Source organism: Rattus norvegicus, chromosome 6 (genome assembly GCF_021556685.1).
Source record: "Rattus norvegicus strain SHRSP/BbbUtx chromosome 6, alternate assembly SHRSP_T2T, whole genome shotgun sequence".
Taxonomy (NCBI): domain Eukaryota; kingdom Metazoa; phylum Chordata; class Mammalia; order Rodentia; family Muridae; genus Rattus; species Rattus norvegicus.
Window position 1 is genome coordinate 138,200,847 of NC_141539.1, and position 25,535 is coordinate 138,226,381.

General features: G+C 54.4%; 1 protein-coding gene across 15 annotated transcripts in view; it reads left to right on the forward strand.

Annotated features, from left to right (window-relative positions):
- Positions 1 to 24,578, forward strand: part of Mta1 (metastasis associated 1) — a 38,660-nt gene extending 14,082 nt beyond the window's left edge. Inside the window, exons 3-21 of one of the 15 annotated variants that reach the window (XR_015622128.1) lie at positions 3,817 to 3,910; positions 6,951 to 7,001; positions 7,569 to 7,695; positions 7,765 to 7,828; positions 10,542 to 10,659; positions 13,652 to 13,754; positions 14,616 to 14,715; positions 15,014 to 15,202; positions 17,110 to 17,184; positions 17,505 to 17,563; positions 17,830 to 17,945; positions 18,291 to 18,395; positions 18,501 to 18,690; positions 18,823 to 18,912; positions 20,701 to 20,853; positions 21,009 to 21,092; positions 23,309 to 23,340; positions 23,660 to 23,811; positions 23,895 to 24,578. Coding sequence is in view for 9 of the 15 variants with exons in the window: in XM_087554572.1 (XP_087410698.1) it covers positions 3,817 to 3,910; positions 6,951 to 7,001; positions 7,569 to 7,695; positions 7,765 to 7,828; positions 10,542 to 10,659; positions 13,652 to 13,754; positions 14,616 to 14,715; positions 15,014 to 15,202; positions 17,110 to 17,184; positions 17,505 to 17,563; positions 17,830 to 17,945; positions 18,244 to 18,395; positions 18,501 to 18,690; positions 18,823 to 18,912; positions 20,701 to 20,853; positions 21,009 to 21,104; positions 23,309 to 23,340; positions 23,660 to 23,811; positions 23,895 to 24,045 (2,112 nt within the window). In the remaining 6 variants the exon portion in view is untranslated. 15 annotated transcript variants of the gene reach the window in all.
- The last annotated feature ends 957 nt before the right edge of the window (positions 24,579 to 25,535 follow it).

Consider the following 25,535-nt stretch of genomic DNA (forward strand, 5'->3'; position numbering starts at 1 on the left):
ACTAGGGGTCTTGTTGGCCTCTTACCCCAGTAACTTCTTCTACCATGGCCTGTGTTTGCTGGGATGTTGGGAGTCTTTGGCAGATACTTGATCCTTGGTCTGGGGACTTGGTTGTTCCATTACTGGAACCCCAGGGGTACCTACATGCCACCTAGGGTGGAGGCTAAAAGTGTGGGGAAATGGATGTGTAAAATTCAAAAACTTGTCTCCATTCCACTCTCTGCTTGGGATGTCCCGGTACTTTGGGAGTGGGGTGTGTCAGGCCAGCCAAAGTCATACATAGCCTATATAGCCTATATACTAGGAACCTTCTTGTTCCTTCTGGATTTCTAGGAGCTCATGGCCATTCCCCTGCTATGAGCCTCAGTGTAGCTGCCCACTCTTGGCTCTAAAGCTAACACATGATTGGACACTTTGTTAGGGTTCTGGGGCAGGCAGGCATGTTCCTGCTTTGCTTCCTTCAATGCCAGGTGGATAACATGGTAGATCCCAGGCCCGTGTCTCTGAAAACCTGCTCATTTCTGCCAGACTGGGTGGATCTGGGGCTTCTGTAGCCTTCTTGAGTACACAGACCAGTGAGTCGTAGACCTTAGATCCTTGGGATCAGATGATACAGGGAGGACAAGGCTGGATGTTCCCCCACACATGGCCCTGCTGCGCCTGACTGGACCCTGCAGGCGGCTCCTAATGGAAGCATGGGTGTGGCCCTAGATTCTAGGGTTAGCCTTACCAGCTCCTTGGGTGCCATGTAGCTCAGGCTATGCTATCTGAGGCTGTGCTGCACTTACAGCATCTGCTGCCAGCCTGGGGACAAGCAGTTGTGTGTGCCTGTATGCACGTGGAGAGGGCAGAGCATGCTGGGAGTTCTGGAGGGCTGAGGCCTATCATGGCATATAGGTGAGCACTAGTGTTTACGCTGATGTACTTGACTGGCACCAGAGCCCTGATGTCCCCATGGGTGGCCCTGGCCACAGTTGGCAGTAGGCAGAGCACTCGGTTGAGTGGCTGGAGCTCTCAGTTTGAGCAGTAGGTTCTCGTTTAAACATCTCAGTTGCAGAAACTTGGACATGAGCAAACAGGCTCTTAGAGGAGTACCGCAGCTACGGTGGGTGGGCCAAGTCTCTGTACCTGTGTCTCCTGCAGTGAGCAGCAGCAGCTAGCAGACATCCCTTGGCCTAGCGTATGTAGCAGTGTCAACTCCATCTTTTTTTTTTTTTCTTTTCTTTTCTTTTCTTTTTTTCGGAGCTGGACACCGAACCCAGGGCCTTGCGCTTGCTAGGCAAGCGCTCTACCACTGAGCTAAATCCCCAACCCCAGCTCCATCTTTTTGATTGACAGTTTGGCATAAGCCTTGCCCACCTCCAAGCCATGTGCAGAGGACGTCATATACTGGGAAGGTGTGAGCTAGGCTGGCAGGCCCAGTTGTAGACCAACCTTGCTGTCTCTCTGTCAGACTCAGTTGCAGGGTGGTCTCCTGTCAGGGCTTGTGTTCTGACCTTGCCTTGGACCTCTATAGTGGCTTGCCTTGGATCTCCAGTCTGTGTGAGGGGCTCTAGGTTTCACTTTCAACACGAGATTAACAAAGCTGTAAGACTTGCCTGATATCCCTGGATGCCAGTCCCAACCACCATGTTCAACACAGAGGAAATTGTCTCAAGGCCCTGCTACAGAACGAAGACACCTTCAGTGCTGAGAAACTGCCGTGCAGTGGTTACGGCTATTTTCACGACAGCGCTGCCAGTAGAACACAGACCCAGACCCCTAGGATTTAGGAAGGGAACACCAAAGCTGTATGTAGACAGGCACAGGGTAGGAAGGGTTATGTGGGAGGAGGAGGAAGAAGAGGAGGAGGAAGAGGAGGAGGAGGAAGAAGAGGAGGAGGGGGGGAAGAGGAGGAGGGGGAGGAGGAAGAGGAGGGAGAAGAGGAAGAAGAGGAGGAAGAATGATTCCCACCATGGCTGAACTCTGAACACTTGGAGCTGGATTGGCCAAAGCCCTACCTACCCTAGGCCAGGAGAGGAGCCACTGTACAATTCAGGGAAGGCCCTGCTGGGTTCAGGAAGGTGGCAAGGAGCGTCTGGGATGGGTGACAGTGCCACTGAGCGTGGGCCGTGCCAGTGCTCAGTGAGAGAGGCTCTGGAAAGTGAGTGGACTTCCAGAAGAGGAAGCAGAGGGAGGACGGCAGAGAGGGTGACAGTTGAGTATCCTTTCTAGGAAGGGAGTACAGAGCCTGGGACACAAGTCAGAAAGCTGGAGGTGGTCTCAGAGCCCAGCACCCACTTAGAGGGAGTTAGAGGAAACAAGTCCTGCCAACAGGTAGGAGTGGCTCAAGGACTTGTCTTTGGAGAGGAGCTTGACCGGGTGGTGATTGGTGTTGTCAACCTGCCCTGGGGGCACACCTGTGGGGCTTATCTTGATTATGTTAATTGAGGGGGAAGGCCTGCCCACTGTTGGCAGCACCATTCCCTGGCTGGGCTCCTGGGCTGTGTGAGTGGAGAAAGGAGAGCTGAGCTGTAGTGACAAGCAGCACCACTGTGCTTCCTGACCGTGTGACTAGCTGTTTCAAGTTCTGATGCTGTGACTTCCCCGCCACGCGGACTGTAGCGTGAGGCTGTGAACCAGACTAAGTCCTTTTCTCCCGGAAGTCACTTCTGTCAAGTAACTTAGCCATGGCAACCGGAGAGAAGTAGACAGGAGTACAGATGTGAAGAACAGCAGAGGACTGAGGAACCGTATAATAGCACTGGGCTGTGTGCAGAGAGAGTTCTGGCCATGGCACTGCCAGGACCTGTGAAAGGTTGGACCCAAGAGGCTTTGTTTGCATGGGGGCTGTTGCCAGTGCAGGACTTAACTGAGTACTGGTGCTTCAGACTCTAAAGCTTCACCATGGTCCGATCTGACAGACAGACTCGGGAGCCACCCAGGAGATCCCAGCAGCCTTGGGAGGGAGGTCTGAGCACAGAAAGGATAGCATTCTGCTGGATGAGTGTTCTGGGTGTCCATAGACCATGCCAGCGTGAGTGAATGAACAGGGAGGATAGAAAGGACGCAAAGACAGATACCTCATGTAGAACTTAATTCATGCATTCTCCACTCAAGGCGGGAACACTAGTCAGGATTATAACCTTGCATAATTGCAACATTATTATTTTATTATTTTTAGTTTTTAGACAGGGTTCCATGGTGTGGTCCTGACTTGCCTGGAATTCACTATATGGCCCAGGATGGTCTTGAACACACAGCCATCTGTCTGCTCTTGCCTCTCAAATCTCACTGGGATTATAGGCGTGCCGTGCGTTATTTAGCTTGTATGTAGTTGTATAATATTCTCTGCTGGTGCCAGCATGCAGCTTGTCACAGGATTCCAGGTTGAGGCACACAGTTGAGATCTCCACTTGGTAGTTCTTGTTGGTATGTGCAGCACTGCTGGCTGCCCGGTGGAGGAGTGTTGGAGCCTGAGGTAGAAGGGAAGGAGGGTAGCTGCATTCTGTGTCAAGGCTGTCCTTAGGGTTTCTAATAAAGCAAACAGGGCTGCTTTAGGGCCACCGTCTTGTGGGGCCCCTGGAAGACAGTGTAGAACCTTGTGGGCCCAGGTTACTGGGTGACAGGAGTCTGCGTGTCTAGACTAAGTGTACTCCCTTCTGCTCATACTTACCTGGTTACTGGGTGACAGAAGTCTACGTGTCTAGACTAAATGTACTCCCTTCTGCTCACTTACCTGGCTTTGGATATGTCAGGCATGGTTGGGGACTAGGTCCTATCTGCAGGCCCTTTGGGAGCTTACATTGATAAGGTAACTCTCTCTTGCTGTTACAGACAGCCAACGGGAATGTGGAGGCCAAAGTGGTGTGTTTCTACAGAAGGCGGGACATTTCCAGCAGCCTCATCGCGCTGGCTGACAAGCATGCAAGTGAGTCTGTCTTCCCTGGGCGATGATGCCTGTCCCCTTCAGTACCTGCTCTTGAGTCCTGGCTTCACAGGCCCTTCTGCTGGCTTGCCTTCCCCGTCCGTGTGCAGCTGATTTCTGCTGGTTCACCTTTACAGCTCTGTGCATTTCATAGTCCCTCTCTGGTCTTGCTTACCCATGGGCTAGTGTGAAACGTCCCTCTTCGTGCTTCTTGCTAGTGTCCTATGCTCACAGTTAGGGCGAGCCCGGGATGTTGGTGTACCTGACTCTTGGCTTGAGCCCATAGGGCAGAGGGTAAGGAAGGTGCTGACTCAGAGCAGAGGCCGTGGTCACTGCCTGGCCCTCGAGACAGATGGTTTTAATGTTACTAGAAGATGTCTACTGTGCCCTCAGTAGTGTTTTCAGAAACAAAGACCTTTTTCCTTACTCGGGAAACTCAAGCCTGAGTCTGATAAGCGTGGCCCAAGGGCGCTTTGCCCACTGGACACTTGCCTGGTCCTCCTGCTTAGCGTCTGGTCTCTCACTGAAACAGGCCCTCATAGACTTGTGTGCTCTGTGTGCTTGGGCACATAGCTGGGGCAGGGCTGTGTGAACGTTGGACAGCTGCTGAGCTCTGGGGGGAGGTTCCCAGGAGCCACGCACTTCTGCTCACCTGGGAGTCCTACCTGAGCCTGAGAACTGAGGCTGTGGTCACTGGGGTGCTCTTGCAGCAGGTGAGGAGCACAGTTGCCTCAGCTGTCCACTCAGGGTAACATCCATCAAGAGTTCAGTAAGCACCATCCCTGACACTCGGTAGCTGGGTGGAGGGCTGAAGACCCAGTTGATAGCACACATGCACCAAGCACACACGCTCTCCATCGTCCCCATTCCTAACAGGCGGGGTAGGGTTGCAGGAGCCAGCATCTCTTTGTGGTGGCAGCCAGTCAAATGGGAACCCTAGAAACCTACCCTAAGCAGGAGTGCTTGAGAGGCAGGTCTAGAACTGGCCGTCCTCCCCAGCTCTGAGGCTGGGTTAGGGAGGGGCAAGAAGGAGCCAGAGCTGACTTTAGAGTAGGATTGGCTTTCTGATGAAGTCCCTGTCACCCTATAGGCAGCCCTGGGTAACTCGTGCTAGCACAGCATTATGCGCCTTTCACTTTATTTCCAAAATGGAAATGCAGCTCCCATCCTAGCCCAGGGCCTGTGTTCCCGACTGCTTTTGAATGCAAAGTTGGGTTCCTTGACCTCTGACCTCAAAGCCCATGCCCTGGCCTCTAGTTGCATGTGGTGGATGCTTCCTGAACCGACATGATGACATAATTGTAGCCCTGTAGGTGTGGTTCTCAAGTCTCCAGTAGTGTTGGGGCCATCTTGTGTCTACTGCAGTGGAGGGGTGAGTCTGCTGGAAGGGCAGTGACCTGCTTTAAGAATCAGTGCATGTCAGAACCTCACTGCTGTCCAGATCCACAGAGGCGCTGCTATGTCTGTGCAGGAGCATGTGCGCTGTGAAATCCCGGGCATGTTACCTCCCAGAACCAGGACCTTACACTGTGCTTCTGGAAAAACTGCTCAGAGCATCTCTGGCCGGGCCTCCTGAGAGCCTCAGTAAGCCAACAAGACAGGCAGTCAAGGGTGCCAGGGTTTGCAGGCTGACTCTTCTTGGCCTGTCTTGTGGTTCGTGGGTGCTCCGTTCCATGGTGCTGCCTCCTGGTTACGTACAGCGTCCTATATCGGAGGCACACACCATTGATTGCACAGTAGGGCTCCTTACGCAGGAGCTGGAGACTGAGAGGGCTCCCAGTTGTTGACCTGCTAGGGTGTCCACCCCAGGCACTGCACCCAGATGGGAGACCAAGCACTGTAGCCTGTGATGCTTGTGTAGCAGGAGCCCCTTCCAAATGCCACAGAGGGAACTGTGGCCTGGCCTCTCTGAAGTACCCTTCAGAGTAAGGGTAGGGCTTAGCAGAGTGTCACGAAAGGTGGCCTGAGATGAGCCTTGGGTTGGGAGTATGGGTTGGGGCTGTCCCACCTGCCTTCAGGATTGATCCTTTGAAAGGTCTCTAGGGAGAGCTGGAGCAAGAGGCTGTGCATATGGCTAGAAGGTCTGGCCCTGCTGCAGGCCTAGAAGAGATGAGGGATCCTGAGTCAGGGTTGGTGGGTGACTGTACCTGAGGATCTGACACGTGCACAGTCTGCAGGCCCCTTTTCCAGTCCCCTAGATACGTAATAACAGAGTGGCGTGGTTGGTGGCCTCATGTAATTTTGATGTCTTAGGCCCCAGATGATGTGTGTGCTTAGCTCCTGACTGCTGGGCAGGAGCTGCTCTGGACAGACCTGCCTGCCTTGTGATTAGGAGGAAAATAGCTTAGTAGAGACGCCCCAGGCTTCTGAGACCCGGTCATGCTGAGAAGAAATCTACCTCCACGTTCAGTCCTGGCTTCCGGCTAAGGGATAGCCCTTCCCAACATGCTTGGCAGTCACCACAGGGGGGCAACAGAGAGCAGCCATGTCTGTTAGGCTGTCACTCTGCTGGGCTGTCACAGTGCACACTATTCTATACTCCTGTTTTGGGATGTAGGCAAGGCTAAGGGGTATTTTGTTGATACAGGGAAGTGGGCAGTAGCCACGGTGCTAAAGCGTTTGCTATGACGTTGGTATACCCTGTGCTCTCCCTGTAGTCAGCATCCTTCCTGCTGGCCTGATGCTGTTCTCTTGCCCTTGTCTGGGCAATCTTGTCTGGAGGCTTGGACTCCTGTTCTTGCCTTTTAGGGAGGAGCTAGCTCCTGATTGGTGCAGTTTGTGTGAGCAGTCTGGCAGGGGCGGACAGCTGCACACACAGGGTGGGGGTCTCGGGCAGTAGTTGGAAGAGGGATGGGTTGCAGTCGGGTGGGCAGCCTGAATGCTGGAGCAGTCAGGGGACATAGATAGTGTTTGGCTGGGTGGTATCTGTCCTCCACTGGGAGGCCTGTGGCCCCCATGTCTCCTCGGTCCGGGCCCTGGGCAGGGAGCAAGCGCTGGCACTGGCCCTAACCTGCCATCTGGGCGCTGTCTGTCTGTTATGTAGCCCTGTCAGTCTGCTATAGAGCCGGACCGGGGGCGGACACCGGCGAGGAAGGTAAGAGCCGACCTCTGCAAGGAGGGCGTCCTCGCGTCTGTGTCCCTGGGCTGGGGCGGGCGATGCACAAGTGGATGTGTCCTGGATGGGCTGCCTGCGTGCCTATCCTTGCATCCCCTGCCAGCCGGCTGAGGGCTGCGATTCCCTATGTTTGGCCTATAGCCGGGCCTTGGCTGTGGCCCAGGCTTCAGGGGTTGTCCTGCCAGTGCAGGAGAGCTACTGTGTTTTGTGTGGACCCTCCGGCCTCAGGCTGGCGGGCGAAACCTCCTGTCCTGAACATGTAGTGTGCCCGTGTTTTTCCTGCCTCTCTCTGCCTGCTGCTTCTGAGGCCAGTCTGAGCACTGTCTTCATCTTCCCATCCTGACGGTTAGCCCTGTATTCCAGGGCTCTGGGGCATCTGTGGGGGCCTGCCCAGCACTCCTGAGCCACTCTGGAACGGCAGGAGATGTGCTAGGCAGGGAAGCGACCCTGCTGTGCTTGGTGCCCTGCACGAGGGAGAGCTAGCTTGGGCTGGGGCTGTCGGGTGCCGTCTTGAGAGATGACTGACAGGGTCTCTTTGTCCTCTAGGGGAAGTGGAGGAGGAGGTAGAAAACCCAGAGATGGTAGACCTGCCTGAGAAACTTAAGCACCAGCTGCGGCATCGGGAACTGTTCCTCTCTCGGCAGTTGGAGTCTCTGCCTGCCACCCACATCAGGTAGTTCTCGCAGCCCTACCTGGCACCGTGCTGCCTGCTCCTCCTCCACCTACCCATTCTCTCTTCCAGGGGCAAGTGCAGTGTTACCCTGCTCAATGAGACCGAGTCACTCAAGTCCTACCTGGAGCGTGAGGTAAGACCCGTCCTCTGGCCTGGACATGACGTCTGCCCTTTTCATTACAGCGCAACTCCTTCCCTACCCATAGGACCCTGTCACCAAGATTCAGAGGAGTTTGGGTCCTGTTGGTCAGCTCAGGTGTTCACAGGCATTCGTTCCTTCAAGGTGACCCCTATGTGGAGGTCTCCACTCTGGGGGAATAAATGTTGGAGTTGGTGAGCACTTTTGCCTCATCAGCCAGGACTATAGGGACAAGAGTTACCTTGTCTCCTACTTGGGTGCTTGCAAAAAAGCCCGTGGGTATCACATGGAAAACAAGCTTTCACCAGCCATCTCTGTCCACAGTCTACAGTGACCCCATGGCTGCCGGCCTTGTAGGACATTGCTGCATTGGGGTAGGTAGTTCTTCTGTAGGGTCACCTGGCACAGAGTTAGGTGTTACACATTAGACGTCACCCCCAAGAAACTAGCATCTCCTGGGAAGGAAAGTCCCCTGAGATGTTGTAGGATACCACTGCTGGGCAGGGCAGGTTTCTGAGGCCAGATGGCTGCAGTGCATGGCGTCGGGGATGGGGCAGTTGAAAGGAATACTAAGTCAAGTCCTCTCTCTCTCTCTCTCTCTCTCTCTCTCTCTCTCTCTCACTCACACACGCACGCACGCACGCACGCACACACGCACGCACACACACACACACACACACACACGCACACACACACTACGTCTGGCCTGGGACCTAGTCTTTAGAGCTCTGCTACCTTGTGGTCTGAGGCTCTGATACATATGCCTCAGGTTAGCCTATACAGGCCTTCCTCACTGTATGCCCACAGGGAGTGCCCGTGAGCTTGAGAGTACCAGAATGGCGGAATATGTCCTAAGCTCGGCTTACACCCCTCACACAGGAGTCATGTCTAAATACACAGCCCACTCTCAATATAGAGCCCACTCTATAGTGATACCAACCTGTGCTGTCAGCTGTAGACCCCACTCCTTGCCATACATAGCCCAGAAGTAGTTGGATGTGGCGGCTTAGCTCTTGCTACATGAGGCTCTTCAGGGCCACAAGCCTGAGCAACCATAGACATCTTGGTCTGGTGAGAGAGAGCTGCGTGCAGTCCTGCAGGCTAGGAATCTGAGCAGCCATGAGACGTGTGTGCACCCTCAGTTCTCCAGGCCGGCCGTGCCTTTGGAGAAGGCCATGAAGGTTGATTGGCTGACAGGAGTCTAGAGCAGAGGCTGTGATTGCTGCTTGGGAGTGTTTCTGCTGGGCGGAGATGGCTTTCGAAGGACCTGTGCTGACAGCTGTAGGGAAGGCTAAAACTGCAGAATGGGAAGAGTCTTCTCTGTGAGCCAGAGGCCAGCCGTGACGTGCAGACAGTGGCGATCCCCGTTGTACAGAGATGGCCTAGGCAGTTCCCAGGTGCTGTTGGCCTCCTGGTGTCAGGGCCCACGTGTTCTTTGATGTTTCTTATTTAGAGTTTAAGAACCATGCAGTACCTGAGTGATGAAAATGGCAGGTCCCTGCTTCTGCTGGCTTGGCATCTCCTTGCCCTCTGTATGCCTGAGCGTGCTTTTTCTACTTTTAATTCAGATGCTATGAACCAGTGAGTTGAGTAACCTCCTGGGTTCTGTATAGCTGTGATCTACCAGACATAACTCCCAGTCATACCTTCTTCTCGCAGTCATACCTTGCCTAGGCCTCAGCCCTCATAAGCAAAGTCTCAAGGAACAGGACCCCACCAAGAAGGTTATCCACATCTCAGACAGTAGCCAAGAGAAGGGATGCTTAGCACGATCGGGCCAGCCAGACCTTCCTCCTGGTGAAACTGGCTGAACAGTGACAGCACCTGAGTCAGCACCACCCCCCACCGGGTGGACTGACCCTAGAAAGGCAGCCGTCACCGACTGACATCTCCATGCAGTGGCGGAGAAGAGTCAGTCGCTTTCAGAGTGGAGCAGGAAGAAGAATGGAAGCTGGAAAGGGGGAATTGTAAGTCATGGGGTGGAGTGTCGAGGTTAGGACCAGCTGCCGAGGAGCCGTGGGAGAACTGAGCAGCAGGCCTGGGGGCAGGAGCATTGAGGGCTCAGACTACTGCTCAGGACTCATGCCATCCATGCTGATCATAAGGAATAGGACTGGGCCTCACGGTCAGCCACAGGATGCAGCCTGGTATGGTCGGTAGCTCTGTCTTGGTGCCTCTTCATGTGCCTGCCTGTCTGCCTGCAGCCCGTGGGTTCATTCCTGGGCACCATGGTTTTTGTTGCGCTCATAAGTTGGTCCCCCCCCAGGGGTAGTGGTGATGTTTGAGCTAAGTTCTCGTGTGGCTCTGGCTGTCCTGGAGCACACTGTGTAGGCTAGGCTGGCCTTACTCACAGAGCTCTGCTTGCTTCTGACTCTCAAGTGCTGAGATTACAGGTGTGTGCCACTGTGCCTGGCCTTCACAAGTTGACTTTCAAATGGTTGTTGTGACAGAAAGACAGTGAGTGGCTTTTGTGAGGTAGCCTTGGCAAGCTCATGGCTCATCCACTGTTAGTTCTTCACCAGACAAGCAACCTCTGAAGCAGTTTGATGAGGTCTCCCCTCACTTCATTCACTTCTGTTGTTGCAGGGCCTGCTGCCCTGGGGTCATGGCAGGCAGGCCACATCCCTCACCCTCAGAAGTAGCCTGGCTTGGTGGATGCAGTGGGAGACTCGTCTGACACCTCTGTCTTGTATGTGGTGTTTTTCAGGATTTCTTCTTCTACTCTCTAGTCTACGACCCACAGCAGAAGACCCTCCTGGCTGATAAAGGCGAAATTCGTGTAGGGAACCGGTACCAGGCTGACATCACTGACTTGCTGAAAGACGGTGAGGTTCAGGCTGGGCCAGCAGCATGGAGGAGGCTGGAGAATGCTCTCGGCTTTACCTAGGCTTCCGCCCTTCCAGGCCTCCTTCCTAGTGGACACTGGCCGACCTCTAGCTGCAAGTCTCAAACCCGACAGCTGCCTGCTCGGCCTGCGACTCCTCAGCCTCAGGTTTCTCTGGGGCAGCTCATTATGAATTCGATTTATACTGTTGCTGCCACATGCCACGCCCAGCCTCGTTCCTTACTTATTTTGTTCTTTTATTTATATTTTACGCGTATGGTATTTTGCCTACGTGCTCGTCAGTGCACCACGTCTGTGCGGGTGTGTGTGTGTGTGGTCAGAAGATAACTTGCTGGAGTCTGTTTGTTCATCCCCCAATGTGAGACTCAGGAGTTAAACTCAGGTCCTTAGTGTACTTTGGAGGTCAGAGAACAACTTGTAGGTTTGTCTCTGTCCTAGCATGTGGGTCTGGAGATTGCACTCAGGTTGTCAGGCTTAGCAGCAAGCACCTCTGCATACTGATCATCTCACCAGCCCCTCCCCCTTGGCGGAGTTAAAATTACATTCATCCGTTCATGCGTCTGTCTGTCCGTCCATCCATCCGTCCACCCACCCACCCATCCATCCACATGTAGGGGTTTGGTCAGAATTGAGTCTACCTAGGTGGGCAGCAGAGATCAGGTTGTCAGGTGGGTGGGAAGTGCCGAGCAGATTGATATCCAGGGCTGCAGGCCCCTCCCACATCTTCCCTCAGCAGCCCTGGCAGAATGATCTGATGAGCTCGAGACCCTGGTCTTTGCCTCCTGATAGGGCTCTCAGGCTCTGACCCAGTCAGGCCCCATATCCCACAGAGCTGTTAGCTCAGCTGGGACTGAAGGTTCTGAGAGAGCAGCACTTCTGTGCCCCAGTCTCAGGCACTGCTGTTTGGTGGTTTGGGGTGCCTCAGCTAGAACTGGCTTATGCTAGGGCAGCGTGCTGTCTTCAGAGTGGCTGGCCTGACACGGCACTTGTTTCCTGCTTTTCCCTGCCCTTCCTTCCCTTTTGCTTTATGGTTTCTGTTTGGTTTTCTGGTATTTATTGGACCTCAGAGTAAGGTGCTAAGCCCACTTGGGTGGCAGCTTGGTGGGTCCTGGCTTCCCTCTGAGCTGTGTATGGGAGGCTGCCCTTTGTTTGCTGACTTCTATTCCGTGCTTGAGCCTCATTACCCTGTCTCTAACACCTGGGCATCCTGATGCCCGTGCACAACCTCAGCCAGAGCCAGCCGACTGCTGCCTTCTTTAACTTCTTCCTCAAATAGCCCCAGCCCTCAAGCTCTGTAGACAGGCCTGAACCATGTCCAGCCTCCTGGGCTAAAGCCATAGTGTCTGCTTTCTCAGCCTGGCTGAGGGGAAGGGTCAGAGGAAAGTCAGGCCTCGGCTGTCACAGTCACATGAACTTGCACAGGGACCAGAGAGGTGGGAGAGGTCTCAAAGGTCAGAGGACCTTGCTTTGAGCAAGGTCAAAATCAAGCAGTTCCTCAAAATCAAGCAGCTCCAAGAGTCCTAGACATTTGTGGGCTCATTGGCAAGTGCTAGAAGATCCCCAAGAGAGCCACACTTTGGCTGTAGGGCCTGTCTGTGGAAAAAAAGCAGGATCCCAGAGGAGTCTCTGAACACCAGCATGGCCTTCTTTCCTAGTCTCTGTAGCCTCTTGACACAAAGGTCAGTGGCTTCCCCATAGTGAAAATTAAGTTTTTAGTCGTGTGTGTGTGTGTGTGTGTGTGTGTGTGTGTGTACACGTATCTCCTGTCTGGACAAGACCAGAAGTGTTGTATCTCCTGGAGCTAAAGATCCTGGTGTTTGTGAGCTGGTAGACAGGGGTACTGGAAATTGGAACTTGGGTCCTTTGGAAGTGCAATGCCTGCTCCTGACCGCTGAGCCATCTCTCCAGCCCCACAGTGTGTGTTTTGAATGATATAAACTGGAATGCTTGCCTTCGTTCACTGAGTTGGAAATTTCAAAGTGAGCGATGTGGGTTGGTTCCATAGGTGTTCTCTGCTCTCTGTTCCAAGCAATGGCAGGCCATTTGCTATGAACAGCATCTTGGTTTTGGAGACCTTGGAATTCCAAGGGCTGTCCTTGTGACCCCTGATTAAGCACGGTCCATATCAAGACTGAAACCCACCCACAGCATTGGGGGAAAATGCCACTGTACTGGGCCTGTGTAGGCTGGAGTTTATAGAGTCCGGCTGTGGTCCGAGAGCAGCAGAGGACCTGATGATTCAGGCTCCTCAGTTTCTGCCACAGTCCCTGCAGGGTCTTCTGCAGTGGTGGGCTTCCAACTCAGGACCCTCATCCCCTGTGACTAGCAGATCATAAGACTTGCCTTGCCTTGCTCTGTCCTGGATTTAGGACCCATAGATAGTAACTCTTCAAGAGGGTCAGGAATATCTCCTTGTAGACATCCAGTCCTTCTGTTAAAGAGCTTACTCAGTGCCCTGAACAGGAACCCAGTATTCTGTGGGGACTCAAGTGTAGGCTGTTCATGGCCACATGGTGGGTTGATGCCAAGGGTCAAAGGGGAGTTGATGGGATCTGATGCAAACTTCGAAGCTTGATACCTTCACTAAATTATGAATGTAGCCCTTGGCTAGAGAACCAGACAATGGATTACAGTGGGATTTCTCCTGGGGCATTTTCCCTAGAGTCATGCCTGGCCTGGCTTGTGACAAAATTCTCCTTAGGATCCTTGATCCTGCTGTATGCTCTTTATGTGTATATGGTTATTTCATCAGGAATTGTTCCCTAATTCCCAGAATAATAGAAATCCAAGAGCAGAGTACCTGACCTCCACCACAAGGGTTGGGTGTGTGTGCCAGCTTCCCCTCTAGGCCAGCATCTCCTGTCACCTAGGGAGAAGTGGTGCCATGAACCTGGGAACAAACAGACTTGTGGTTACACTGGACATTTCCACAGCCTTTGCTGTTCTCCCTAAACTACACTTGTTCCCCATAGGTGAGGAGGACGGCCGCGATCAGTCGAAGCTGGAGACCAAGGTGTGGGAAGCCCACAATCCACTTGTAGATAAGCAGATTGACCAGTTTCTGGTGGTGGCCCGGTGAGTCCAGTAATCAGGGGCCAGCAGGATGTTGCCTGGAGCAGTGTGGTGGGTCTTGGGGACATGGAGCCTTAATTTGTACATCCAGTATGGGGTCCATGGTCTTATCCTTGTTTTTTCTTCTTCTTTTTTTTTTTTTTGGAAGCTGGGGACCGAACCCAGGGCCTTGTGCTTGCTAGGCAAGCGCTCTACCACTGAGCTAAATCCCCAACCCCTTTTTCCTTGTTTCTTGCTCAGACCTTTTCCTGAGTATGAATGCAGCCTGACAATGTCTGGGCTCCTGTGATAAGTGTTCCTAGGCATCTGGGCCTATATTCTCACTGTGTGTGCCCTGAGGGCTGTCCATCATAGGCAGGTGTTCCTCCCAGGGCTAGGCTAGGACCTGGCTAAAGAGCTCCTGGCTGGCTGAATGGGAGGCCCAAGGCTGCTTGAACAAAGGGGATAGGCCCTGAAGGCCCAGAATCAGCACTGAGCCTCCAGAGCAGTTGAGGCTCAGCCGATCCAGCATGGCCCAGGAGGGCCTGCCTGCCTTTGCTACGGACAGTGAGGCTTAGGGTTCCCAGGTCTGACGCAGTTCCCCATGTAGAGATCTCCAGCAGACACACATGGGTGGATAAGAGAATTCTCTCAACCAGCATTGAGGTATATTTTGTATATTGCTTGCCCCCTGATTGATTTACACACGGGGACTCATGCCACCAAGATGCAGCTACAGCTTCTACCTGTGCTCCTCTAGAACTGAGCCCCAGAGACCCTTTGGTGCATGTACCACCTGGGTCCTGGCCCTCACTAACTTGCTGGTGGAGGTCATCCCTCCAGGTCAGCTCTGGTGGTTAGTTTAGTGGATCTCCTTCTCCCTAGCTCTGTGGGTACCTTTGCACGGGCCCTGGATTGCAGCAGCTCCGTGCGGCAGCCTAGCCTGCACATGAGTGCCGCCGCAGCCTCCCGAGACATCACCCTGGTGAGTGGGCCGCTTGCCACCTCTTCTGCCTCCTTCTGGGGTCCAGCACCCACCTAGATAGAGAGAGGGTCCTAGCAAGGTGACTGAGGACTCAGGATTCCAGCCTCTCCTGGGACACCTTAGACTTATCTAACGTGTTAAGGGAGTTAGGTAGGGGTTCCCCCTAGGGGCCTCGGCGGCTACTAGATTGTCACCTTGAGACCTGAAGAGGTGGGTGTAGGGGTCACATCTCAGGTGCAGGAAGATCTCCTTCGAGCCTGGGGACAGCCTGGACCCAGGGGACCCTGCTGTCTTACAGTTTCATGCCATGGACACGCTGCACAAGAACATCTACGACATCTCCAAGGCCATCTCTGCCCTCGTGCCTCAGGGTGGGCCAGTGCTCTGCAGGGATGAGATGGAGGAGTGGTCAGCATCAGAAGCCAACCTTTTTGAGGAAGCTCTGGAAAAATATGGGAAAGATTTCACAGACATTCAGCAAGACTTTGTAAGTGCTTAAGTAGGCTGGGCTGGTTGCCAGGTCCCCTCTCACCCAGGCCAATGTGTGTGCCTATTGTGGCAAGGCCTCTGCCCTCTTGGTCGAGGACTGGGATGGCCACCAGTGAGCGCTCAGCAGCCGTAGGAGCTCACAGGAGCTGCGGTGCTATTGTGAACGAGGGTCTCTTAGACGCGTCCTCAAGACGTCACAGCTGCCCGAACTTGTTTTTGTTTTTGTTCTTTCTTTTTTTTTTTGTTCTTTTTTTCGAAGCTGGGGACCGAACCCAGGGCCTTGCGCTTCCTAGGTAAGCGCTCTACCACTGAGCTAAATCCCCAGCCCCTTGTTTTTGTTCTTAACGAAGCTGCACCTCACTCCCGTGTGCAAGTCTGCAGGGTCTTTAACGTGGGAGGGCTGAGTTCTCAGAGCCCCCCAACCCCAAGAAAACCTTCCCAAAAGCCTCAATAGTGTTAGAGTTGGTTAAAAGCCTTCAGGCCCTCTGAAAAAGCACGTTTGTATGAGGTGAGGCAGTTGCGCCACCATCATGACAGCTGTGAGGAGGTGGGGTTACGTGGAGCCAGGATATAGTAAATGTGGTATTATCTACAGGACTCCATCAAAATAATAACAAGACCGAGCATGGTGGTGCATGCCTGCAGTCCTAGTGCTGAGAGGGCTGAGGCCAGCTTGCAAAACAGTGAAACACTGCTACACACAAACAGACCCAGGGTGACAGCCAGGAGCATGCAGAATGCTAATATAGGCTGGAGGCCTGGGAGGCTTAGGTGCTGGTCATTCCCAGGGCCACAATACCCACGGTCTCTGCTTGACGGCCTGGCACATAACTGGATTAAAAAGTACCAACTAAATGAAGCGAGCAAAACCTTTTCAGACGAAAAGTAGATCTAGAAGAATTCAAGGGCTAGAGAGATGGCTCAGAGGTTTAAGAGCACTGTCTGATCCTCCAGAGGTCCTGAGTTCAATTCTTAACTCATCTCTGTATAGCTCGTGCCACAGAACGCTTTCCTGGGTCTGCTGTCAGGAACTTGTTTATGTAGGTAAAACTGATGAATCTAAAGAGACAAGATTGCAGGTGACATTCACCTGTCGTGCCAGCCTTGGCGTGTAGCTGGTGCTAGAACACATCCCTTGTATGTAGGAGACCCTTGGCGTGTAGCTGGTGCTAGAACACATCCCTTGTATGTAGGAGACCCTGGGTTTGATTCCTACCACTGCGAGAAGACAAACCAAGCAGTACCTGGAGGTGGGAGGACTAGTGATGTGGCTTGTGGCCAGGGAGCAGTGGGAGAGGGACAGTTAGGGGCTTGCAGCTGTGCTGAGAAAGACCTCAGGCAGGCGCTTAGTTAGCACTGAGACTGAACACTGCGGGAAGGACAAAGCACGTGTGGAAAGTAGCCCTGGAGCTCATTAACCCAGAGAGCCCCGGGTTTGGCTTTCCAGCCGAGGTGAAGTGCAGGGCTAAGACTGTGGCTAGTGCAGCGGCCTCTCCTTCAAGCACCTGAGAATGGGTAATGGCAACAAATGCATTGGTCTCTGGCTCTGGAAGCTGCTGCGTCCATGGTTGAGGGTCTGCCTTTGGCAACTGCTTTTGTGCTGCATTGTCTCATGGAAGGCAGAACGAATGGCAAGGCAGCAGGTTCTGCCGTCTTGTCCTTGCATCTCGGATCCTTGGTAAGAACAGAACCGAGCTACTGTCCTCTCCTTCAGGCATAATGGTAATTGTTTTAGCTTGGGGTTTCTGGGTAAGGGGAAGGCCAGCCACACACCCGCTGTGGGCTTGCCGTGTTGAACACTGGGGGACTTGAAGTGATACCCGCCCTGCCGCTGCCGTGCTCCTCCCTTGCCTGCTTGAGCTTGGCCCTGTTCCCGCCACCCATCAGACTGCCTTGTCACCGCAGCTCCCATGGAAGTCGCTCACCAGCATCATTGAGTATTACTACATGTGGAAGACCACCGACAGATACGTCCAGCAGGTGTGCCATCCCACTCTCCCGATCCCCATGTAGCCACATTATGTTTGTTCATTCTTTCCCAGTGACCTCCCCTTAAGCCCTAGAGAAAAGAGGAAGGACCTAGGGTCACTAGAGGACTCACAGACTGGGAGGAAGGGACATTCCTGACCCCTAGCCAGCCTGGTAGCCCCACTCTCTGGCCCCAGGCTGGCCAGGGAAGGTCATGCAAAATTTTCCCCAAGGATGCCAGTGATGGCGAAACAATAGCCTCTCCCTCCCTGTGTTCTCCCAGCTTCCCTGGCCAGCTTGGTGACCTCCCTAACCCTCTGTTTTGTTTAAAGAAACGTTTGAAAGCAGCTGAAGCAGAGAGCAAGTTAAAGCAGGTTTATATTCCCAACTAGTAAGTCCTACCTTTATATTCCTGGGGCCAGTGGAGGGTGGGAGGTGGGTGTGGGACACAGGCCAGGCGGCCTCCTGAGTGACCCTTTCATGAGCTTGCTCCACTGGGGAGGAGGGAACAGGATTTAAACTTTTTTGGCCCAGGAGTCAAGCTGGGTTTAGTGCCGCATATTTTGGGATATGGCAGCCAGACTACAGTGGACCAGGGATATCTGTGGGGATACAGACACCCCAGGGCACCTGTGACTGATCCTTCTCCTCCATCAGTAACAAGCCAAACCCAAACCAGATCAGCGTCAACAGTGTCAAGGCCAGTGTAGTGAATGGCACAGGGACACCAGGCCAGAGCCCCGGGGCCGGTCGGGCCTGCGAGAGCTGTTACAGTAAGTGCTGTACCTGGCTGGCCCCCATCCTGGGCAGCAGGGCCACGGGAATGCTACTGCGTGGCTGTGGCGCTCAAGGGGCCCCTGAAGCCCCCGTGCCCAAACCTGGAATGACTCACCGTAATGGGGCTGCAGTGGTGGTGGGGTAGTTTGGAAGAGTTCCTCAGGAGTATAAGGTGGACCTACTATGGTCCTGAGCCAGGGGTGGGATGGCTGTGGTGGCGGTGGGGACACTGGGATGCTCTGCACCGTTGGTTCTGCTTAAGAATCCGTCTATTTCCAACTTTGTTGTCCGTAGCCACACAGTCTTACCAGTGGTATTCTTGGGGTCCCCCTAACATGCAGTGTCGCCTCTGCGCATCTTGTTGGACATATTGGAAGAAATATGGTGGCTTGAAAATGCCAACCCGGTTAGATGGAGAGAGGCCGGGACCAAACCGCAATAACATGGTAAGTGGGACACACCATACCTATCTGTCACCTGCTGCATGTCAACCTCAGGTCCTTGGCTTCCAGTCACAGTGCTATATTGGGGCGGTGTGCCCCATTCCACAGAGTCCCCATGGCATCCCAGCTCGGAGCAGTGGGAGCCCCAAGTTTGCCATGAAGACAAGGCAGGCCTTCTACCTGCATACTACCAAGTTGACACGCATTGCCCGGCGCTTGTGCCGTGAGATCCTACGCCCATGGCATGCCGCACGCCACCCCTACATGCCCATCAACAGTGCAGCAATCAAGGCTGAATGTGAGTCTTCTCCTGTTCTCTCTCTTGGGGCTAGCAGGAACCAGACTCAGGCAGGGTATCCAGCTTGGGGTACAGGTAGCCTGGCTCTTGGGGAACATAGGTCTTCATCGTCAGTCCCTTGTCCTCACGCAGGCACAGCACGGCTGCCCGAAGCTTCCCAGAGCCCACTGGTGCTGAAGCAGGTAGTACGGAAGCCCCTGGAGGCTGTGCTCCGGTATCTTGGTAAGCAGGATGGGTGGGACATAGGTTTCTAACTCTCATCCTAGCACCCCATCTAGGACACACGAAGTGATCACTAGGATACACTGTGCCAGGCTCAGGAGTGCCTGTGATCACTAGGATACACTGTGCCAGGCTCAGGAATGCCCGTGATCACTAGGATACACCATGTCAGGCTCAGGAATGCCCGTGATCACTAGGATACACCGTGCCAGGCTCAGGAGTGCCCGTGATCACTAGGATACACCGTGCCAGGCTCAGGAGTGCCCGTGATCACTAGGATACACCGTGCCAGGCTCAGGAATGCCCGTGATCACTAGGATACACTGTGCCAGGCTCAGGAATGCCCGTGATCACCTAGGATACACTGTGCCAGGCTCAGGAATGCCCATGATCACCTAGGATACACTGTGCCAGGCTCAGGAATGCCCGTGATCACCAGGATACACCGTGCCAGGCTCAGGAATGCCCGTGATCACTAGGATACACCGTGCCAGGCTCAGGAATGCCCGTGATCACTAGGATACACTGTGCCAGGCTCAGGAATGCCCGTGATCACTAGGATACACTGTGCCAGACTTAGGAGTGCCCGTGATCACTAGGATACACCGTGCCAGGCTCAGGAATGCCCGTGATCACCAGGATACACTGTGCCAGGCTCAGGAATGCCCGTGATCACCAGGATACACCGTGCCAGGCTCAGGAATGCCCACGGAGAGCTGTGCTGTTTCCTTCTTCCTCCAGGCCCTGAGTTCCAGACACTCTGATTTTAACTTTCCTGGCATGCCCAGCAGCCCTGTGTCCTGGCTAAAGTTTTTGTTTGAGACAGGGTCTCTCACGTGGCCCTAGCTATCCTGGAACTATGTAAATCAGGCTGGCCTCAAACTGGAGATCCTCCCACCTCTTCTTCCAAAGTGTTGTGACTAGAGGCATGTGCTACCACTGACTTCTGACTAGGGTGTACACTAGGTATAACCTACCAACAAGTCCCTAGGGCAGGGTGGACACCTGCTGCTGCAAACAGGCCTCTCCCCAACATAGCACAGCATTGGAGGCTGCTGTGAGGCCTTGATGGGCAAGGTGCTTCTCTGGCTAGCAGCCGTGCAGGGATTTCTCCTTGCTTGTGTTTGTTTGGGGACTATTAATCTCTGGGCAGTGGCCATTTAGGAATGGCACGTCATGAGGTTGAGCCAGATGCGTGGGGTCACTTGTGTGCAGGGTTTGAGTGGACTTGAGTCGGTCCTCCACCATGGAGTCGACAGCTCCTCTAGAAAGGACATTCCAGAACCATAAGCTAAGTGTGTTCATTGCAGACACAGTGTCTGGCTTTGCTCCCTGGGTCCTGAGCCCCAGAAGCAGCCTCACCCAGGAGGGTGCCAGGATCTGCCTTTTGTGGGCAGGTCCTTGCTCGGGCCAGGCAGGCAGCTCAGTGTCTGGCCAGTAGCCAGCCTTCTGCCATCAGACCTGGTGGCCTGGGTGTGGACGCTGTCTGATGGAGCTGCTGTGTTTATGGGCTGTGTCTGGATCTTGTAAGCTCTTAGCACTTACCCAGCTGTCCTGTCCAAGGCATTGGGCGAGGCTCTACTTGGCTGTCACGCTTCCTGAACATACCCTAGGTAGCCTTCCTGCTCCAGTGCTTTGATCGCTGCTCCAGTGAGCTCTGGTAGCATAGGGACTGCCTCCTTCTAGCCTAATCAATCGATGGGCTCGGGGTAAGAAGGTGTTATTACTGCATGGAAGCTATGGTGCTGCTATTTCTGAACTACACCCTTACCTCTTCCATTCCCACAGAGACTCATCCCCGCCCGCCTAAGCCCGACCCTGTGAAGAGCTCATCCAGTGTGCTCAGCAGTCTGACCCCTGCCAAGTCAGCCCCTGTCATCAACAATGGCTCCCCTACCATCTTGGGCAAGAGGAGCTATGAGCAGCACAATGGGGTAGATGGTGAGTCTGAGCTTAAGGACTGGCCCTGTGAAGAGACCAAGGCAGGTCTGCTGGGAGCTGCAGGGCTGGCCCTCTAAGGAAGTCAGGCCTGAGGGCCAAGGGACTAGGGCTAGCCCTGGAGCTCCACGTGACCCTTATTCAACTGGCTGTCTTAGTTGATGGTGTTTTCTCTCCCTCTCTCTCCTGTTCCTGGGCACTGCCAGGCAACATGAAGAAGCGCCTCTTGATGCCCAGTAGGGGTAAGGCCTGGGGCGGCCGCTGGTGGGGTGCTGTGGCCAAGTCCTGTCGTGATGCCTGTGTGTACTGTCTGCTAGCAGACTGGGCGGTTCAGGGCACGTACAGGGGCAATCCACACAGACCCGGCCACAGCCCATACTTCCTGTAGACTCGTCTCTTGGAGGAGGGCCCAGGAACCCTGGGTCTCTGGCCGTGGCCTGTCTTGGCCTGAGCCATGGGTGGACTGTCCTTGGACGAGGCCCCTGGTGCCCCCACTGCTATCGCGCTGTGACTGCTCGCATGCCTTCAGCCTTGCTTGTAGGGCGGCTAGTGCTACCTGCAATTTTTGTGTGCCCTGCCTGATGGGGACATTAGGGATGGGTTGGTGGCTAAGCTTACATACGGCCCTTGTGTCTGCTGAGGATTAGCTTGGAGTCTGCTGATGGGGTAAGGGTTGTGGGGCACAAACCTGCTCTGGGGATGAGGGATAGCACCAAGTCTGGATGTCAGTGTGGGAAATACTAGCCAGCCAGCATGAGCCTGCTCAGGCCCCTCCCCAGCTATCAAGACAAGAGCCCAGGAGGTAGCAGTGGGCAGTGACTATCTCACATACCTTATTCCCTCAGGATACTCCCTCTCAAGGTTGCTTTGGAAGCTTGCCAGCTGTCAGGTACCCAAGCAGGCATATCCCTTTAGTGTGGCTATGAGACCGGCCATGCTATGTACACCTCAGTCCAGGGGCCCAGGCATGGCCTCCCAGACCTTGCTCTGGTTTCAACAAAGAGCTTTTCATTTTCACTGAACTTTTTTAAAGTCTGTCATGAAGACTTGGGTATAGAATGTAGTAGGAACTCATTGGCCCTGTGCGTGCTCTAGGCAGCTCCCATGTCAGGGGGCGTAGCCACAGAGAAGTGGCTGTTGTGAAATTGTAAAACTAGGCCTCAGTCCTGGAAGTAGCCTAGGAGCCACAGGCTAACAAGTGGTGCGCCTCAGGCCTGGCCTTGCGTAAATAAGCAGGGCACATGGGAACTCTGGGCAAGGTGCTAGCCCCTGGCACCCAGGGCTCTTAACTCACTAACCCCTGCCCCATACTGCCTGCTGCTCTGCCCTGCGGCTTAGCTGCCACGTGCATGCCGCTCACTCTAACCCTGGCCTGTGTCTTCTCTCTCTGCCGCCTCATCCCTCTGGCAGGCACTTACCTGGGTAAGTAGTCCCTGTGACAGGGCTTTGTGTGGGCACAGGGTTGGGGTCCCACTAGGTACTGTGAGCAGGCTGTCCCTGTCTGGGTGCCACAGACCAGGAAACGGTCCCTGGGAGCCAACGAGTTACTAGGGAAAGGCTGGAGCCAGGGTCCTGGAATAGGGCAGGTTGCAGGTAGAGGACATGGGGCAGACTGTTGCTTCTTAGAGACAGGCAGGCTGTAAATCTCACACTTGGGAAACTGAAGCCAGTAGGATCTTGGGTTCCAGGTAGCTGGGATACATGATAAGGCCCTGTCTCAAAATATTTTTTTAAAGAAGAGGGAGCTCTCCGATGAGTGTGTGGAACTTGGTGGATTGTCATGGGTCCAGTGGCATAGCCAGGCATGGTAGAGGAGTCCTGTCTTGTTCCCTGCCTGGGGCCAAGCCATCCAGGGACCTGTTTGGCATACATGCTTACACATGGCAGCAAAGCTGGGGTACAGCGCTTGCTGATGTGGACCGCAGCTGGCACTCCTGCTGGGGTGGGATGCGAGAGCCTCGAGTTTGCCCCTCTGCCTCATTCCAGTGACATCTCAGTGTCTTCTTAGACCCTCAGCCTACGAGTATGCTGCTGTCACCAGAGATCTGTTTCCTACCTAGCATCTGCTGTTAGTGTTTTGAGCAACCAGCAGACAATTGCTGCCCTAAGGATAGAGATGACAGCCTGCAGCTGCTCTCGATGTCCATAGACTTCACCTGTCTGTCATAGCCTGTGTCTGAGGCCTCTGGCCTCCTACCTGGAGCCCAAGTTGCCAAACTGCTGTACCTTCTGTGGCATATACATATATATGTGTGGTCCGTGGGGTTGGCAGGGCTGTGGGCCCACCTGGGCTAGCGAAGAGCATCTTACGGGCCCGTTGTGTGGGCTTTGGTTGGAGGGGTGGCTCATGAGGTACATGCCCACTTCCACTCTCATGGACTTGGAAGTGTTCCCAGTCAGTGTGGATGCTGAATGCCCTTCCCCTGTTCTGGCCTCACTTTGTGTTCTCTTTTATCAGGTCTGGCAAACCATGGACAGACCAGGCACATGGTAAGAATGGGTGACTGGAGACTTGGCATGCTTCTGTATGTGCACACATCCCTCAGGGTGTTGGGGAAGTGGCCCGGGTAGCTCCCACTCCTCACCAGGTACCATGGAGAGCATCTGGGAGCCCTAGCCAGACCTAACAGACAGTGTAGACCCACTGCATTCAGGTCTCTACAGCCCTCCAGGGGCTGCCTACCTGGGCTGTGGGTTAGCTATGGAACCTTGAGGCCTGGCTGCCCATGAGGCTGGGGGTCTTGGGCTGAGGGTTATAAGGTAAGGGCAGGGTACTGTCTTCCTGTGCTCATACATTTGTTTACCACAGGGACCAAGTCGGAATCTCCTGCTCAATGGGAAGTCCTACCCCACCAAAGTGCGCCTAATCCGAGGCGGCTCCCTGCCTCCAGTCAAGCGGCGGCGGATGAACTGGATTGACGCCCCAGATGATGTATTTTACATGGCCACCGAGGAGACCAGGTTGGAGCCTTTCCTGGGACAGGATGGGATGGGAGTCTTCAGCTGCCACCTTCTGGTTTTTACTGGCTTACCTCTTCCCACAGGAAAATCCGAAAGCTGCTCTCATCTTCAGAAACCAAGCGTGCTGCCCGCCGGCCCTACAAGCCTATTGCCCTGCGCCAGAGCCAGGCCCTGCCGCTGCGGCCACCCCCACCTGCACCAGTCAATGATGAGCCCATTGTTATTGAGGACTAGGCGGTCACCCACAGTGGCCTGCCTGGGCCCCTCCATCAGCCCCAGAGTATCCAGTGAGGCCTGCAGAGGCCAAGCGGCCTCCCTCCCCCACCAGACTGCTGCCCACCCCACCCTCTGTTTCCGTAGTGCCCCAACTCCCGCCCTCACACGCAGAGAAACTGCTCCTCTGGTGGACATGCGGGGGAAGAAGTGTGGTCTAACTTATTCCAAGACACCGAGGAGTCTTTTTTAGCTTTGTGTTTACTTTCTGGCTGGAGCAGAGATGAGGAGTGCCCTGGGCCGTGGGCTGCAGGGCTTCTCAGCTGGGGTGGGCTCTAAGGTTTTGTTGTGTTCTGTTGAAGGTGCCATCTTAAATTTTATTTTTATTACTTTTTTGTAGATGAACTTGAGCTCTGTAACTTACACCTGGAATGTTAGGATTGGTGCAGCCAGCAGCGGCCAAGCTGCCTGGCAGGGTTGGTCCCTTGTCTTTTCAAGTAATTTTCATATTAAACAAAAACAAAGAAAAAAATCTCATAAAAAGGAAAACCCCAGCAAGCCCTTCTGTGTCTTTTGTTCCTAGTCCCCCTCCTGGTTTAGGGGTCCCACCCTGCTCTAATACCCAGAATACCCAGGGCATCCCTTGGCTGATACACGGCCAGGCCCAGAAGGATGGGCAGTAGCCACAGGCTAGGGTCAGCCCAGTGCTGGGGTCTTACTCGGGCTGGCGGAGTGTACCACTCTGAGACCTCTTCCTGCAGGCCTTTGGCCCAGTGCCTGCTGCCCTTCCGAGAGGGCCTGGCCACCGAGGGCTACTTTAGATGAAGTTGTGCTGACTGTCTCACACAACACAAGGAGAGCCAGCCTCCCTGAGGTCCGGCAACTTCTCTCTAGCAGGGTTTTCTACCTGGGCTGGCTTGACGCAGACTGGTAAGGTCCAGGCCCACGCCCCCACCGCCCATGCCCAGCAGAACCCCCTCCCCCTGTGCCCAGCAGACCCTGTGCCCAGCTGTCAGGCTCGCCGCACTGCGCCGCCCTGGCAGGTGTCCTTTTCTCAAGAATTTGCTCACATTTCTGCCCAGAAATCCTATCTGTGCCTGCGCCTGCCCTTGCAGGCCTGGAGACAGGTGCGGGCGGGCCTGGCCAGCTACCGGCGGGAGGTGGGCGGGCGGTGGGCGGGCTCCGCAGACCATCATCCCTCAGGCTGGCCAAGAGAAGGGTCACAGACCCTTCTGGGAACAGTGGAGTCTTTCGTCCCCTGCCTCCCGCCTCTGCCTTACCCAGGTGCCTGTGATGTGTGAGAATCTCAGACGGGATTAAAATAGAAACCATTTATGCCCCCACTTGGGATAAAGATAAGGGGTATCTTGGATCCCCGGAGGGAGCTTGTGATGGGGCCTTATCGGGGACAGGCCAGGTGTCTGGGACAGTGTGATGACATATGCCCTACTCATGTCCCTAGGGTCGTTGGGTTTCTCCCAGTTGATCTGGCCTCTACCTTGTCCTCTGCT